The sequence below is a fragment of the Echeneis naucrates genome, chromosome 19 (genome assembly GCF_900963305.1).
Source record: "Echeneis naucrates chromosome 19, fEcheNa1.1, whole genome shotgun sequence".
Taxonomy (NCBI): Eukaryota; Metazoa; Chordata; class Actinopteri; order Carangiformes; family Echeneidae; genus Echeneis; species Echeneis naucrates.
In genome coordinates, this window is record NC_042529.1 from 13,182,501 (window position 1) to 13,200,501 (window position 18,001).

Genomic DNA, 18,001 nt, shown 5'->3' on the forward strand with positions numbered 1-18,001 from the left:
CAGGCCCTTTTCAACTTAGTTAAAGGTAGCAAACCTTTGAAAGATTTTTCAATTTGATTTTGCACTGCTGTTACTTTCTCAAAGCAAAGAAACAATCTTTTAAAAGCCTACAGGGAAACCTGTCCTCTCTGCTGAATGACTGTACGCTCTGGAATGAAGAAAGTCCAGAAGGTGTTCTTCACCCAGTGGTGGAAAGTAACAAATGCAAATCTCAAAGATTTATCTGTAATATGCCCTTTTAAAGTTGTACTTAAGTAAAGTTTTGGAGGTTTGTGTTCACTCCAAGACAGGGAAAAATTACTTCACAGAACTTTGAAAATCGGCTTCTACTAATTTCCAGTTTGCACAGTAGACAAGAAGGAAGAGAGGAGAGAGAAGAATGAAGACAGGTAGGGATGTTTGGAGGAAAACGGAGAGGGAGGAAAGAGAGAGGGTCAAGTCATTGTTTAACTTTCACTTATATTGGAGCAACAGTTGACCAGGTGTATCTGTAGCCTACTTTCACTCAAGTACTGGATCTGTGTACTTTGTCCAGCACTGGCTACATTTTTATACCCTTATTCAGATGTAAAACTGGTCTTACTGCTCAAAATATTGGTCTCCTGCAGACCAATATTTCTCATACGTGATGAACTGCTTAAAGAATCTCTCTCCAAATTCCCAGATTATATGACAACGTGATGACGTGAGTGATGTGGCTTCAGGGTTAAAATGGGTGATTGTTGCTTTAAGAGTGCCTGATTAGCCAATCACCGGCCAGCAGGCGGCACATTTCCTGCTCCCACTGGCTCAGCCTCTTCCCTCTGCGTCAGAGGACAGACGCTCATGTGGAAGCATTATGGAGTCCAGTATCCATGAGGAATATGACGAATAATCCATGGCTAGGTTGCTGTTTATTACAGTTCAAGTGCGTAATGTGAGTCTGTGAAAATTTAAGTTAGACTGTGTTTATCTAATATGAGTGTAATTATTCTCTGAAGGGGGGAGCAGCAGTAAACTCTGTCATCTCGTTCCCATTTTAAGTGCGTTTTAACTGAGTCATCAGAAAACAGTGAAGGAACGTAAAAAGATGGCAAAGGATGATGGTTTGGTTGTTTAATATCACTGTCTGTGAATCCAGCAAGTAAATTACATCATAACAAAAGGGAGTTATATGGAGGAGATTGATCAGAAATGAGGATAGATACCTTTTATGAAAAGTATATTACAGATATTGCAAGCAAAATGTAAATTGTATATCCCTCTATTACCTGGTTATGGGTTTATATGTTCCATATTTTGTTATGGGTATGTTTCAGACAGCACACCAACAAGTTTCATCACTCCAAGAACCAGCTATATACTTAAAGAGTAAACAGGAAACCCTGGACTTCTCAGCAGACTGTCCACAGATCTGCAGTCATGGAGGCCAGCCTATGCCCTCAGGATGGAGCAAAGAAGCAGAAGGAGAAAACTTCAAGTCGTCTCTCTGTGAGAACTAACTTCTCAAAAGATGAGCCCCCAAATTTCAGCAATGAGAAAAGGTATGTTTGGAAATGATCCCATCATTTAATCTCTGCTGCCAACTGCGTGAAACCAAGTGTGATCTTTGCGATGTGAATTCATTCAGGATCACGCTTTCTCCTTTTCCAATTCAGCCTGAGAAAAAATGTTCAGTCTGCAAATACCTTGTTTTTAACTTTTTTTTTTTTTTTTAAACTGTTTCATCCCATTTATATTTGCAGACCTTGACAATATTTGTTGAAAAAAAAAATGCTGATAAGATGCATAAAATGTTTACAACAAAAGTGGCAAATATTACATGTCTACATAATATATGAACGAGTAACGAGTTTTGTTCTTTTATTGGGCCCATGAGAGAGCCATTTCATATCAAGTTTGCCTGTGTGGGTTACACCAAGGTACTCCAGCCTCCAAAGTTACTTGTTTACACTAAACTGCTGTGAACGTGAATGGCTCTCCATCTTTATATGTCAGCCCCGTGATAGACTGACAATCCATCGTGGCCCAGTGTCAGCTGGTATTTGCTTTAGTCCCCCTGTGACTAAAATTGATCATGGATGAATAATCAAGAGTAATCTATGTTAAATCCACCTTAAAGAACACAATTTTAAGAGAGAGGATTTGATGAAACTAACAATTTTCTGTAAGAATCTTGAAATCATTCTCATGGTTTAAAGCTTTTCATAATTTGTCACATGAAGGAACCCTCCATGTTCTGAGACAGATGGGATGGATGCAAACTATGAACAGGGGCGGACTTCTCCCTCTCTGAAGCATAACAACTCACTGGAGCGGGGTGTTACATTTAAATCCACACCATCAACACCTGGTCCACACGGTGTGCAACAGGTATGTTACAGCTGTCTAATCTTAATTACAGTATTTTTTGTTTGGAAAGAAACTTTTAATACTCTTAAAATATCGTATGTCAATAGTTTTATTTTACCTTGTTGGTGTATAGGTAGAATCTGAACTCAAACTCCCACCTGAGATTAAGGACTGGACCAAAGAACATGTCAAACACTGGCTGATTGTTGAACTTAGAGTACCACAAAAGATTGCAAACAGTCTCTTTGAACAAGAGCTGTCAGGAGCTTGCCTGGTCTCCTTTGAGAAAAACGACTTGATAGAACTTGGTGTTCCACCAGCTCCAGCAATACAAATCATACGACAGGTTGAGAAGTTCAGCAGAGATTCAGAGACTTCTGAGCCACACGGGAGAATGCCAAAGAGACATTATGAACTCAGTAAAGGGGAACTACATAAAACTGCAGAGATGGATGCTGTGACAAGGAATGAGAATGAAACTGAGGAAACTGAAACAGTGTCATCAGATTCAGGCTTTCAAAGTCAAAGTTCCACTGCACAGATTTTGCAGAGAGCAAGAGACAGAATAAGATCTGTAATAGATCAGAACACCATAAATGACACACAAATAGAAAATGAAACTACAGAGAATGTATCATTTTTACATTTAAAGAAGTCAATATGTCAGCTCCGGCCCTTTGACAAAAGCAACTGCAACATCTTCTACCTTGAAAATGACATACTTCCTCCTATCGCCGGTCCAAGTAATCTCCTTGACCCGATACATGAGTATCAGCTTCTGCTAAGTGCAGATGAAGCCAGTGAAAGAGAAATCCTTTATGAGTTCACAAAAGAAGTTTTCACTTTTGCTGCAAGCTGCATGAATTCACGAACCAATGGCACAATCCATTTTGGAGTGCAGCACCAGTCAGATCAGGGACATGGTGAAGTAATTGGACACCATATCACCTCTTTCAGTAAATATAATGAGGCCTTCGAATCATGTCTCAGTGAATACTTTGAAGAAAAGCATGTTAATGCTGCCAGAATGTGCATCAGGCCTCCAAAATTTATCCAAGTTAATCTCCTTGATGGAAGAACTTCAAACAAATGGGTGATTGAGGTGGATGTAGTCCCAACATATTCAGAGACCCAACAGAATATTTTCTATACTCTGTTGAGTGTTGCATCAGCAGGAAAAAAGCAACAATGCAAAACTGAATGCATCTTTGTGCGAGACGGCCTGAGGTCTATCAATATTCTAGCAGATACTAATCCTCGAGTATGTCAAGAAAAGATGAAACATTTGGCTGATAGAGTACAGTGTTTGGCCTCAGCACGGAAGGCAGCAGAGGAACAGGAAGAAACAAAACCATTCCAAGGCCACCAGGGTCAAAGGTTAAAGCAGCTGATAACTTGTGGAAGAGATTCATTTGAGACAACCCTTCAATTCATTGTTGTCACAGACAAATGTCATTCCAGCCAACTGGAACACTTGGAGTTCCTCAAAGAGCTTAAGTTGTTTGCAGTACTTGATTTTGATCCAGAGTCTGATAAAAATGGAACATGCAATTTTTACAGAAGAGATCACGTAGCCAATCTGCACTACCCATCCATGTACACCACTCAGGACAGTGTAACTGCTGCCATTGGAAAACTGAACTTGTTTAAGCAAACAAGTTGGATTTTCTGCAATGGACGAGTAAATGAAACCAGTGAGACAGACAGGCCTCTGACAGATGGTGAATGGCTTAAAAAACGCTCTGGGGAGGTTAACAACACAGTTTCATTTCTTTGTAACCCTGATTTGCTTTCCAAAGACACACGAGTGATGTTCATCCTACACTCTGCAGTAACTGACATCTCAAGCCCTATTTTAGAGACGTTCTGTGCAATGTATCGTACTCTAGAAGGAGCAGACAATATGTTGTGCATCTGCAAAAACACAGATGTGTTCAAGCACTGGCAGCAACTGATTGAGATTCGCTGCAAGGAGGACATCACCAGCAAATGCATCTATGAACTGAGTCTGAATGAAATATCATGCACCATCCTGAAACTCAGGGAGCCCCAAACACAGTCTTCCAGGAGATTTCTGCCATCCACCGGCTCAAGTTCCGTCCTGCTAGCAAAAAAAGATGAGGAGCTTATGAGTGTTTTGGATATACTATGTGAGAACGAATGCCAAGACACAGAAATTGAAACAAAAGCTTCCTTTGATGAGTTCAAAAACAAAACAGAGGAGGACTTTTACAGAGGAGGACAAGTCTCGTGGTGGAATTTTTACCTTTCTGAGATGAAAGGCAGCCTGCCATTCATCAAACGAGACAAATTCAATGAGCTGTATGACCTGATCACCCCTGTGGAGGGTTACACCATTCCATTTGTTATGATCAATCTCTTCCATCATCCTGGATGTGGGGGAACAACTCTAGCCATGCATGTTCTTTGGAACTTGAAGCATAAATTCAGATGTGCTGTTGTTAAAAACAACATTGCAACTAACAATGAAGTTGCTGCCCAAGTCATGACTCTACTGACATACGGCAGAGAGGACCAGTCAGGATGCACGCCTGTTCTGCTTTTGGTGGACAACCGGGACGATGTAGAGGACCTGAAGCAGTCAATCATTAGCATGATTAGGAAAAGAATTAACAGCATAATGGTAATCATTCTGAACTGTGAGAGGACCCAGTTCCCTCGTGAGAGCGCCACCAATAGCCGCATCTCAAACGTGTTCATCACCAACAAGTTATCGAGCAAGGAGCAGAGTTTGTTTTCTGAGAAGCTTCAGCAAGTCAAGGAGAACCACAATAACCCAGAGACTTTCTATGCTTTCATGATTATGACAAATAATTTCAGTGAGACCTACATCACAAATGTGGTGAGCAACATAGTCAAAGATCTTGACCCCAACAATCTACAAGGTCGGCTTTTCTCTTTCCTAGCTTTGCTGAACACCTACATCAACGGATCCTACATGTCACTCTCTTTGTGTGAATCGTTACTGGGATTAAGGAGTGCTCTACGGAAGCAAGAAACCCTGGATGACATGATGAATCCTTATTCAACACTGATGATCACCTTCACTGCAGAGGACCATGGCACCTACAAAGCAGTACGATTCTTACACCAGATGATTGCAAACAAGTGTCTTGAAATCCTTACCAAGGAATACAAACTTTCTCTGGCTGAGATAACTACCGATGTCTTGCACTGTGATCGAATCTACAGGTCGTGCATGGGAAAGGACTTTCTGGTCCAAAACATCCAAAGCATGCTCATCACACGTCACAGAAAAGAACAAGGAGATGACAAAGACACTTTGTTTTCCCCATTGATTGAACAAATGCATGAGGAGGAAGGCCACGAAATAACCAAACAAGTCCTTGAAAAAGCCACAGAAACGTTTGACAGAAGTGCAACAGTGCCACAAGCACTGGCAAGATACTTGTGCTTGAAAGTGAAAGACTTTGAATCTGCACTCAAGTGGGCTTTGGATGCACAAAGGAAAAATCCAAATTCCTACATTGCAGATACAGTTGGACAAGTATACAAGAGCCGCCTCAAAAATGAGATTGAGAGTTGTGAGAATCTCACTCCTGAAACACTTGACAAATGCCTCACATTAGGATTCAAGGCTATCAAGGCATTCCAGGATTCACAGGAGCTAGCCAAGAAAGATGAACAAGTAGATCCATTTGATCTAGTGACCAAAAGGAAATCAAAGTCCTACAATACATCCGGATACATTGGGGAGACAGAAGTCACCATGCTCCTTCTTAGTATCATCAAAGACCTCCCTCTTTTTGCTGTTGGTGACAAACATAAGAGAGATCAAATGCTACACTTTCTTAGAGATCAACATCCAGTGAGCAGTTTACATGACCACAGTAAAAAGGCCTTTGGCCAATTTTTTACTGTCCTGGCAGAACATGAGAGGTCCCTGATGTCCTTAAAGCCAAGGCTGAAGGAAATTTTCACTTTTTTTGAGCACTACTTCCTATACCTAAAGCCTAGGTCAATGGAACGGGAAACAGCTGATGAAAGGCACAAACGAAAGGTGTCTGAGTACTTCAAAAAGTACATAGAATTATTCAATCTCTCTGAAGAGGAGAAAGCATCAGAAACAGCAAGCAAACCCAAACTGAGTCTCAGTCAGGCAATAGTGGACCAGCGATGCTATCTGGAAATAAAGCGAGCAGACTCATTTGCTGGACTTTTGCAGTGCCTGAATGAAAAAAATCCAAAAGAAATGGAGCGAATTCTTGAAAAATGGCAGTTCATACTTGACAACTCGCCCAGAAAAAGTGTTGCTGATACAGCCAACTATATTCTGGCAAACATAGTTTTGTACAACTTCAAACCCTCCTCAAAACTGCTGAGGAAGTTTGACGATTTAGTGGACCTTCTGAATACAGAACTGCAAAAGGAGGGTATTAACTCAAGGGTGACAGAGCTGTACTACCTCTCCATGCTGCTCATGTGGCCCTCACATCAGCAAAGGCTTGAACAAACGGCAACGAATAAAGACATCAGCATGTACATTGCATCGGCCAGGAAGTCTTTTCAAAAACGCTTCTCTTACATGTTTCCAGCAAGAAGCACCATTGCTCATTTCTTCCTCGGGAAATCCAGCGGACTGGGCCGAATTGTTTCCAAGGTGAAGCTTGATCACATTTTGATAACTGTTTCAAAGAAGGAAGACTCCCAATGTGGCCTAAGTAGTCAGTCACGTCACCGGCACAATCTCTGGCAGACTGGAGCAGCATGGAAAGAGCCTGAGGTCCAGAAGAAGCTATTAAGGGTTAAAGGGAAATCAGAAAATGGTGAAATTTATGTCATATATGGTGGAAACTTAAAGATGATGGTGCGTCCCGTTTATTTGGGTGACATCCGAAGTGGATACAGCCGGGAAGACGTATCTTTCTACCTTGGATTCACCATGGAAGGTCCTGTGGCCTATGATATTAAATATGAAAATGACCCATGAGGAAATGTACCTGCCAGTTGTGAACAATTGTTTACTTGCACAGATTTAAAGGACAGAATGGACAGAAATGAATGGTTATTGGTATAACCATTTAATTTTATGGGTTCATCAGAGAAATGTTAAGTCTTATGAATTAAGTCTGTCCTTGGGCATTTATGACCTGTTTTTAAATGGCATGATAGTGGTATCCCCTCAGCAAAAACTCATCAGCAGCTTACTAAAGTAATTTGTCAGCATTGTGGATGGCCTGATGTATGTTAGCTTCTCTGCAAATTACTTGGGATTTGAATATTTTTAACAGTCTATTATTACACACTGAAGAAAAATGTGATGCTTAGCTGTTTGTTTTTTTTTTTTTTTCCTTTTAGACTTTCATTTTTTTAAACTTATATTCTTATATAAAATGTTGCAGTTTTGAAAAACTGGCCATAAATTTAACATGAAGGAAATTATTTTCTTATTTACCAAGCACATACTGGCCACATCTGTTTTTTTTTTTTTTGTTTTGTTTGGTTTTGTTTTTTTGCTTGTTTTTACTGCTGGATTTATGACTAGACATCTATCAATAATTTTGGCAGGTGTTGTGATTGTAATCACCATCTTAGTTGGAACTATGATTTTTGCATTTAATTTTCACTGCACTGTAAAATGGGACATTAAGAAATCCATTGCCTTATGAAAACTGGTTAAATCCAACTTTTTTTTATTCAGTTATGTCGACTTGTATCACTTAAGTGTACTTAAAATTAAGCTGGCTTTATTTTATGAAATTGTTTCAACTTAAAAATAGTAAGTCAAATAACATGCTTTCTGCAAATAAACATTTTACTTGCCAAAAAAAATTAAATGCTGATAATATGGCTTTTGTTGAATCTAGAAATAAACAGGCATGTCTTTTACATCCGGAGATTGTATTTTATTGGCTGAGCTTGTGCAGCACCACGTTTTATTTACAATGTGTTAGTTGGATATTGTATGTTGAAATTATCCAATAAGAAATTAGTTAAAATTGTTTTTTTTTTTTCTTTTCATCACACAGACCTGGTCTAACAAGGATCTTTTACTAAAACTGTATTAGAGATACGATTAAGTGTTCATAGAACTATAGTGTTGTGTTTAGTTGCACATATACAGATGTACTTGCATTCATTTTAAGCCACAATACGACACAGAATATCAAATTAAAGTCATGAGAAGCTAATTCACTGGGGTATCATATAACCAGCATCTTAAATACATGTCATGCTAATGTCCTGAAGTTTGTAGCCATTGCCTAAGTTTGGTTGAAGGCCTACAGGACAGTGAAGGGGCAACTCTCCACCTTCTTTTGGTTTGGAGCAGAGAACTGGGACATAGAGCTGCTGTGAACTGTGGTATTGAAATTTTGTGTTGAGAAAAATAAAACTCTGACAGTGCATTATCACATAATTAGGATGCGTGTGGCTGTCTTTCCTCTGTTCATGACTTTGTCTGGATGTGTGATCTTTAGAAATGACACGTGTGCACTGTTTGACACAAAGATAAAATGTTCCTCTGCCCTCATTTGATAAAGCTTCTACAAAGAACAAATTCACAAACACCATCAACAGTTACACAATATGTAATTGTCCATAATTTCAACTTTCGACATTGACGGTATTTGGGTATCAATCTAACATATGGATTTTTTTGTTTTTCAGAATTTAACCCAGGGTTTATTATATTAAACATTACATTTGTAATCTCACAACTTACTTTTTTTTTTTTTTTTTTTTTTTTTTTACAACCAGTAGGTGGTGCTTAAGTCCACTTCTTCATAAATGGGCCTCAACCACTTTGTTTTCATCATTGAGGTTTATTCTATGTGAGAGTTTTGACACTGACCATAAACCTAGCCCAAACCAGTTTTCACTGTAAGACAATAGTCTTTCCAACCTCAAGTGTCCAGGCTTCACCAGTCCAGGTCCAGAGCACAGTGGGATTCCAACAGCTGGACTGGGGCCCACTATTAGCTGATCCTGAAACCCAGGCCAAAGGTATGCCTCAAAACTGACCATGACTTCTTCCACCACACCACTTCAAGAATGACTACTCCACCTTACAGCGAGTGGAGAAAGCCAGCAAAACAAAGACAGCACTAACCCATCCTGAGGGGAAAGATGGATCATAGACATAAATAGAAAACAGAGAAAGAAAAAAGGCAATGATGGGCCCAAGATGAGACACCCAAACAAGAATGACTTCAACTGAATAGAGGCCATCACATCACAAGCATGATCACATTTTTGATAAAGCAACTTCTACCCAGATGTTCCTCATTAACCTCTGCTCACTTATAGTAGCTCAGTGGCTATGGCCAAAAATACTGACAAGTGGATACAGGGCCGTTACATCAATCTCTTTCTGAACTACATTAACATATATTTAAAAAGCCGTAAAACAAGAGCAACCAAACAGACTGTGTAGGCTGCCTTTTGTCTAAAATGTAGTTTGGCGTCATCTTGTTGGGGCAGTGAGAAGACTTGAACCGAGGGTATGGGGTGCTGGGGGCCTCCTGGCCCTACCAAAGCATTCAAAGAACACAAGCTCTCCACTCTACTCAATCAATATACCCCGATACAAAACGCTCCCTAAATCACACTGGGGATCAATCCCAACCCAGACCTTACAGGGGGTTAGGTCGCCCATAAACCAGGTCATCAATCAAGTGGATGCCGTTGCTTCTCCTCCTGGCTCCATGATCAGTCTTAGGTGTTTCCACATTCTTCTACTTCTCTTGAGAAGCAGGCTCAAAGGTCATTACATCATCTGAAAATTATTTTTAGCAGCCAAAACTAACAACCAGCTGCAAATCTTTTTATTTACCACAAATCTGATAACTAATTTAATATGACAGTAATTCAAACCAGGCCAAAAATACAACCCTTGACTCTTCTCCATGCTGCTTCTCAGTGCACGATCCAGGCCTGTGATGTGGGCCCAAAGTCTACTCACCCTCACATACAGTATAAAAAGCAGGTGGAAATCAATGATGAGGTCCATAAACAATACTTCTGGGCCCATCATGGCAGTGACTGCATCTGATCCCATAAAAACCAGTTCCAGTGAGATCAGTGTTGTGTCCACTCCACCACACAGCCCACATGGACCTCTCTTGGGCTAAAAAAAAAAAAAAAATCAATTTCTGAAACTGTCTTAACTGCTTCAACAAGCTTGACGGTCCTTTAGAAAGTTTAGGCTTGAGCCACACGAGGGAGCAATTGCTCCATTTCTGGAGAAAAATCCCAATCCATAGTCAAACCCGGTGAATTACTGTGTATGGGCCCTGTGGCCTCCTCAAGGAGGAGGAGACTGATCGCCACCTCTAATGAGATTAAAGCTATGGTTATATAACATCAAGGAATGGAAAATGAGCATCTCTTTCCTTCTATACTCTCTCCAACATCTCTGTATCATTGGCAGACTGATGTGGGCCACGTGGAAAGGGGACGATCGGAGGAAGAAAGAGAAGCTGAGGACAGAAAGACCCTCCAGGACAAAATCAAGTTCAGCAGAGTAGGAGATGTATTGCTTGGTCTATTTGATTAGATGCCACAGGACAAAAATGAAGTAAAAGGGCGATACCATTTTTTATATTCATTGTGGATTAATTGCATTTACCAATTAATTTTCAGAGTTTTTTGTTTTATTCTCTACAAAAAACCTTGCTGGCAATACATACTTGGTGCAATCATAAGTAATAATTCAAATCCTCAAGTAAGACAAAGGGAGGGTGTAAATATGAAGGAGAAAAGAGCTGCTCCAGATTCTTTGACATTTCATGAAGCAGCATTGCAAACAGCATGCCACATGTTCTTTAATTCCTCCAACCCAGTGATAACCGGGTCTTGTGGGCATAATTTCTCAGCAGCTCCTTCACGGAAGAAAGTTTAGGTCTTGTGAGCAACTTCCCGCTCTGATGTCCAGTCGCAAAATTGTTCATTTGGACTCAAGGACCAGAAACTGAGGGTCATAACCAAAATTGTGTTTGAACTGTCAGACACAGGATCAGCAGTAGATAAGTAAAAAGTAGATGAAAGGATTACATTCAAGAGGGTCATTGACAGCTTCAGGACCCCATCTAATACACAATATTTATCAAACCATCCGCCCAGTGAAAGTAAAACAGGTTACCTGGATTATAAATCAGTACTCCCACTGTCTCCTCCAACTGTTTAGAAACCTTGACAGTAGTTTGAGAGACAATGCAGAACGAGCCATTTAAAACACAAGGTTATCTCAGTCTTGCCAAATGAGTCTAAAGCTCCAAGATGTAGGCTCAGGTATGTACGGTATAACACCTGTCAGGAGACATACTTAACAGGCTAGAGGACCGCTAGTGGTAATTAATCAACAGAACAAAGCAGGGATCCAGCCACAGGGCTTCAACCTGGCAACCAACTGTGCAATTTTTGCCACTTTCAAAAATATTGCGTAAACAATCGCATAAGTATTGGAACTAAGAGAAGGACGGTCAGATAGAGGTAGGTCAGTAGATAGATAAGTAGATTCATTGATTGATTACCTTTACTGATGACAAGATGAGAAATTGTTATATTATAGCAGCCAGTTATCGGCAGTATGAGAGAGTATGCTGGCCACAACAGATTGAAAAAAAATAAATAAATAAAAATGAATGTGAATGTTAAAGGATCTCAGCTACCTCGGGAAGTCTGCTCAAACTGTTTTAGTGTCCAGCCTGTTGCTGATGGTCACATCCATGTACTCGCTATCCTCCACCACCTCATCTCCTCTCCCAGAAATCAAGCCAATTTGGAGTCAAGACTTCTAAATGGGTCACAATCTCTCTGGATTTGTTACCATTCAGCGCTGCATGATTCAAGTTAGCTATCCTATAGGACTTAAAGATATCTGAATGCCCTTAATAACCCTTTAAATGCTGGCAAATAAAGATCTGGGAATTACTGTTACTTTAACCATGGTTTTATTTCGCATTGTACCTCATTAGGACACAACGCACTTTTATAAGTAACACCAGCATATTTGCTGAAGTTATTCCTCTACACTTGAGATCTGTAGAACGAACTTCTTCCCAAACCCAGCAACCACATTTCTGCACCGATGTGCCATTGAATGGGAGAAACAATGAACATAGCAGCAACATTCATCTTACTGAGAAATGCAAATCATCAAGCGACATAATTCCATGTGTCCAAATATATATGGGACCGATTTCGACCGGCACAAAACAAACAATTAACTGACAGTTTGCAATTGATTCATCTCCGATGACAAAAACAAATAACTTGCCTGCACTCGTGTGAAGAGTGATGCTGAGGTCCGGGTCAAAGGCAGCGGCGCTCACGCCAGTGAGAGTCACTTTATTGTTGTCGTCAGGCGGTTCTTGTTAAAAGTTCGGAACAGAGAATGTTTTCTCACAAAGATATGTTGAGCCAAACAAGCTCAGCATTTCCGCAACACAGTCTTTGGTGAATTCAGCCTCGGCCAAAGATCTGCAGTGTTTCCAGTTTGCAGCTCGCCTTCGTGGCGCTTCCATTTGTCGCTGCGGTCGCTCACTGTTAGCCCGTCGTCGGCGTTAGCATGTTTCGACTGGTAGTTTCTCTTGGACATTGAATTCCTCGTAAACAGACACAGTCTCTTGGCAATCCAGGCAAACACAGTCGTACCGTATTACGGTGAAAAAAAAAATGACTCCAGTTTCCACCTGTCCTCTACTGGAAGCGGCGGCCCTCGCAGTCGGCTTTCCTTTTCCTAATTCCGGCCGCCATTTTGGAAATCGGTCAGAAGGGGTCCTGAGTAGCTACCCGGCGCTGCGGACACCTTTTGGTGAAACATAATATTTTTGACCTGTGTATTTATATTCTGGTCACAAATACTGCGGAAGATGCGGGCCGGACTTTGGACATGCCCGATCTTTGTGTTGGGGGAAACGTACCGAAAATGTGGATTTAAACACACCGGAGAGCAAAGCAGTCTGTTGTTTTTGACTCTTGAAGCTGAAGGAATAATTTAAACATACACAGCGAGCTGACAGCTCATCTGTGCACAGACTTGTCTTCATTGTGACAGCTCTATGTAAAAGTTTGATCTGTCAGCGCAATGAATGCAACTCCAACAGCTGTCATGATATTTGTTGGACTGGCATTCCTTGTAATGCTCTGGAAGCTCTGATTCACTCAGATGTCAAAGTTCTTTTTACCTCCAGTATGTGACAGGCTCGGACCTTCGGCCACATGAAGCACCTTTCAGGCCACAGGAGAAACACTAACAACTAAAAGAAACTGCAAATTGCCTGAAGCTGATCATTTCAGATTAAGTGACTGACACACTTCCACTGCCATTCAAACTTCACATTAAAACCCGTTCTTCTCTTACATTGTGTGTGTGACACTCAGTAAAGCTAAACAAACGGCAACACCAACCGGTCTGTGTGCTCTCAGCCAGTTCGTAGAATGGCTGCTCTGTCCTGTGGCATTCATTTTTAAATTTTCCCCTTTACTTTAATCCTACCTGACTACCTTTCTTAATTCTTCATTTTGACAAAAAGTTGGATAATTTTCACAATTTGATTGTCTTTGTTTTGCCTTTTCAGCTCTGACAACTAAAAGAGACAACTGATGCTCTTTAATTTCAGTTTTACGGTTGGAAGACTAAAATTGAGAGAAAGGGCAGCCTGACTTCATGTGGAAAGACAGCTGGCAGTATTAGCGACACAGACAACACACAGACGGCATGAACGTGTGTGAGATGCAGAAAACGATGGACAGCCATCGCGCAGATGGTGGGCCGTGATGCGATTTCTCTTCTGAACCAAATAATCAGAATCCACTTTAAGTGACCATTTCTAACAACAGCCAACTCACTTAACTTAAAATCAGTCTGGAGCCTACCATTCAAGATATAAAGACATACACAACATTCAAAAGTTTGGACACACTTTCCTACTCATTTGAATGAGGAAAACTACGATAATTTCATGCCAGCAGCTTAAAGCAATGATTATCAGGCAGGTCAGTCCATGTCCTTATACATTCCCTGCTTTGTGTTTACTTCTGTTATTTAAGAAATGAGCAAATGAGCATGATGTTGTATTGAAGATTTGAAACTAAAGAATGGGACCATAAAGCCATGAGGAAAATATTTAATAGGCTAATAAACTAAGGAAGAAGGAGGACAATTTGCTCTTAGACTTTAATACAATTTGAATTCTTGGTACTAGTGGTCATTAGATAGAATACAGGTTTATGGCACGTCATTCTTCTGCCCCAAAGTCTATGTGCAATTTATTCAAAGTCTGTGGAGTCAACTGAATAAATCAAGATTAAATACTTTGCTTTCAATCCATGATTCATAAGGTGTACCTTAATGTTTCTTCACTGATATTGACATTGGACCAAAAAAAGGGATCTGAAAACTTCTCCAGCAGGCTGATAGCAAAAGTACATTCTATTTCTGTTTTTTGTTTTCATTTCTGTGGTGCATTTTTTTTTTTTTTTTTTGGCTAATCTGTTTTTTTTTTTTTTGGATGTTTTTCAAAGTTTCTTTGATGTGCATTCATTCTGAACTCTGCCTTTTTTGTATTCTTCCACTGCTCTATCCTCTCCTCCTCTCTGTCTGCTACATTGACAAACTTCTTCCTTTCAACCACAAATGAAGAGCAGACGGCAGACACCAGGGCATTGCTGCACATACTTTCTGAGCAAGGATGAATTATGCATCTTGTTTTGTGTGCTGTTACAGCATCACCTGGCAGACAGAGCGACGCACACCTGTCATCACCCAGACACACACACACACACACACAGGCTAATATGCCAATGTGTCTGTTCATGAGTACAACTCAGAAATTCGCTCATGCATTGTTTTGAAAGTGCCATTAGCCACAGTTATAAACCCAGTGTTTTGGGGAAAATCATTTGTGTGTGTGGATATTTTTTTTATTTTCCTCTCCGTCTCCCTTTGTCCATTCTCCCTGTGTTTGTGATAACCCAGCTTCATGTTACTGGTTTAAGGATTCAAGTGCCTGACGGCCAGACAGACAAGGACTGGGACTCAGGATGGCTCTGAGACTGTTTGGACAAATTAGGATTAAACTGGGGTCCCGACCAAGAGTTAGACAGAACAAAATGCAGGAAGAGGCACTGTTCTGCCAAGTTGAGGTTGACTCAGGAACAGGGGAGGATTTATCCAGATAGGCTGACTCCAGAACGGAGAGGTGTCAATCAAGATAGCAGACACACTCAGAGGCATGACACCAACGTCATTCCATTATGGACGATTTCAGTTTTCATGGGCTCAAACTGATTTCTTCTCCGTTGTAGTTGCCAAAGTTTTTTGTTTTGTTTTTTTTTTCACTTGAAGATCTTAGCCAGTAGAGAGGATTGATGAGCAAATTCTAAGGCCTAGGAGTTCTTGTTCCTTGCAAAATGCTGTTTTGTTTGTCTGAATAATCTGGCCTTCATCTGTTTTGATCGTTTAGAAGGTGGCTTTGATATTGATTTTAGAGATTGTCGACAGGTTTATGAACTGTTTTTCAAACTTTTCTTTCCTGTAGCCTCTTTAAAAGGAGGATCCCAATGTAATGGGAAAGCTCATTGTCTGTCTCTAAAGGAATGTAAAAATCTTGTGCAGATCAGCCTTAAAATCCAGACCAAATAATAAGGCGTAGTGCAGCCACATATTTGACCAGACCTTGCAAAAGTCTTTTCAGGCATTTGCTGCTTTAGTTATTTCATGCACGAATCAGTGACATTTAAGTCAGTCAATCAAGCAAATGCATGTCAAGAGTAATATTTGGGTCTTTTCCAACCAACTTTCTATCATTTCAACACTGCTTCCTATTTGGTGTCACTTCATTCGCCCTGCATGGGCCACAGTTTGTTGGCTTGTTGACTGGGTAAATGTGGCTTTGCAATGACAATGGCCTGTGAGTCAAAAAGATAATAGCTGTAGATACAGGAGCATTAAGGCCTGTGTGTGTCTGTTTCAGTATGAACGGTCTGCTGGAGGCCAACTCTAATTGGAGAGGCAACAAATGGGGGGGTGAAAGCTGGCATGAGTCTGGATTGATTGTAATTGCAAGTTCTTCACTGAAGAAGACTTATCTCATTAGCCTCCTCATGTTAATAACATTTTGGGTTTGTTTTGTTGTTGTTGTTGTTGTTTTTTGTTTTCTTTGCAATTTGATTATGTTTTTCTAGACTTGGCATTGGTTGGTGATAGATTTATGTATGCTTTTTAGTTGTCATCTAATAAAGCACCCCATTGATCTATTAGCAATTCAAGAGACCAAAAAAAAACAGACAGCTATTTTCACACCATGAAGGTTTGAAAGGTTTCCATTTCTATATACAAATGCTGATATTTTTCTGCTGCAGTTTCTTTGTGGTTGATGTTGGACCATCATTTTTTTTATGTTATGTTTGGGCTAACTTGGGCCTTTATTTGGCAGCATAGTAAAGAATGAAATGGAAATTTAGAATAGTTGTGATTTAACTCCATCACTCATGCTTTTACACTTTAGTCATTCAGAAATCAGACCAGTATGTAAGTATGGCAAATATGATGAATAATTATGGGATTTACAGCAATGTTTTTATGGATGTCAGATCACATGGATGTTTAGGAAATTTAAATGGCAAAAGAAACATGAGGTTATTATGTTCATTTAGCAGAAATAACAAGTGTTGTTAGGAAAAGAATGAAGGAAGGGTGACAAAAGCAAGGGGAAAATCACTAAAACAAAAGGTAAATAAAATCCAAACATCAAGCCCAGTCAGTGTCCAAAGAAAATGTTCAAGATAATGAAATGTTCAATAATATATATAAGGCAGATCAAAGGAAGCTTGGCTGTTACTGAAGGGGCAAAAATTGAAATCAAATAAATGAAAGATTGAGCCATTAATAAAAATAAGCTTCTGACTGGTATCTTCACGGTGATCACAGATGTGAAAAAAAAAAAAAAAGAAAATTTAGGGCTGTTTTGATTTGTAGTTGCGGTGTTGTTGATTTTTGAAAGCAGGCATCAAGAATAACATAAAATCAATACCACTCTGAGATGAGATAAAAACCACCTGGTATTTCCACACTAGAGAAAGCCACGCATGAATTCTCTTTAGAAGAGATCGAAGCAAAATGCTGACTTCAGCATCCGCTGCTCAAAAGTGATACTGTAAGATGGAAATGACACTTTAATTACTATTTATGTTTGGTGCAGTTCACTGTTTCCCTGTGTCACAGCTTAAATACGCCTAAGTGCCTACACATCAATCTGCAACCCCGTTAGTGTTCATAACGCTTCATTGTTTCAGTCCAGCAGTCATGTCAACGTCAGGCTCAATATTTGTGAAATAGGTACATTGGAACAGGGACAATTATGATTTTATCTGGTTCAGTTCAAAGTTTCATGTGTTCATGTACCGAGCATCCCGGAGCTTTTGCCCAGCGCTAATGAAATCGGCCTGGAGACAGTGAGTTGAAGCAGCTCAGACGGAGCAGCGGTTCAGATTGCTTATTTTTCTAGACACAGAACTCCAGCTGAACTTGGAGCGATTTTTCATCTTGCATCATATGTACAGAATTCATGGTGCAACAAGCCAGCACGTCAACGAAGATGGAGCTGGAGCTAGCCAGCATCTGTTGTGTGTTTTTACCACGTGTGACCGACCGCTAATCACCTTTTTTGTTTTGTTTTTAAGG

The 18,001-nt window shown here is 40.2% G+C and overlaps 1 protein-coding gene across 3 annotated transcripts in view; it reads left to right on the top strand.

The window, feature by feature from the left end:
* LOC115060322 (sterile alpha motif domain-containing protein 9-like) overlaps positions 1–7,665 on the top strand; it is an 8,076-nt gene extending 411 nt beyond the window's left edge. The window contains exons 1-4 of one of the 3 annotated variants that reach the window (XM_029528211.1): positions 817–916; positions 1,299–1,523; positions 2,205–2,352; positions 2,465–7,665. In XM_029528211.1, coding sequence (XP_029384071.1) covers positions 1,402–1,523; positions 2,205–2,352; positions 2,465–7,303 — 5,109 coding nt within the window. In that variant the 5' untranslated portion in view covers positions 817–916; positions 1,299–1,401 and the 3' untranslated portion in view covers positions 7,304–7,665. Of the gene's footprint in view, positions 1–816; positions 917–1,298; positions 1,524–2,204; positions 2,353–2,464 lie in introns of those variants that run through there. The other 2 variants (XM_029528212.1, XM_029528210.1) reach the window with 2 other exon arrangements.
* The last annotated feature ends 10,336 nt before the right edge of the window (positions 7,666–18,001 follow it).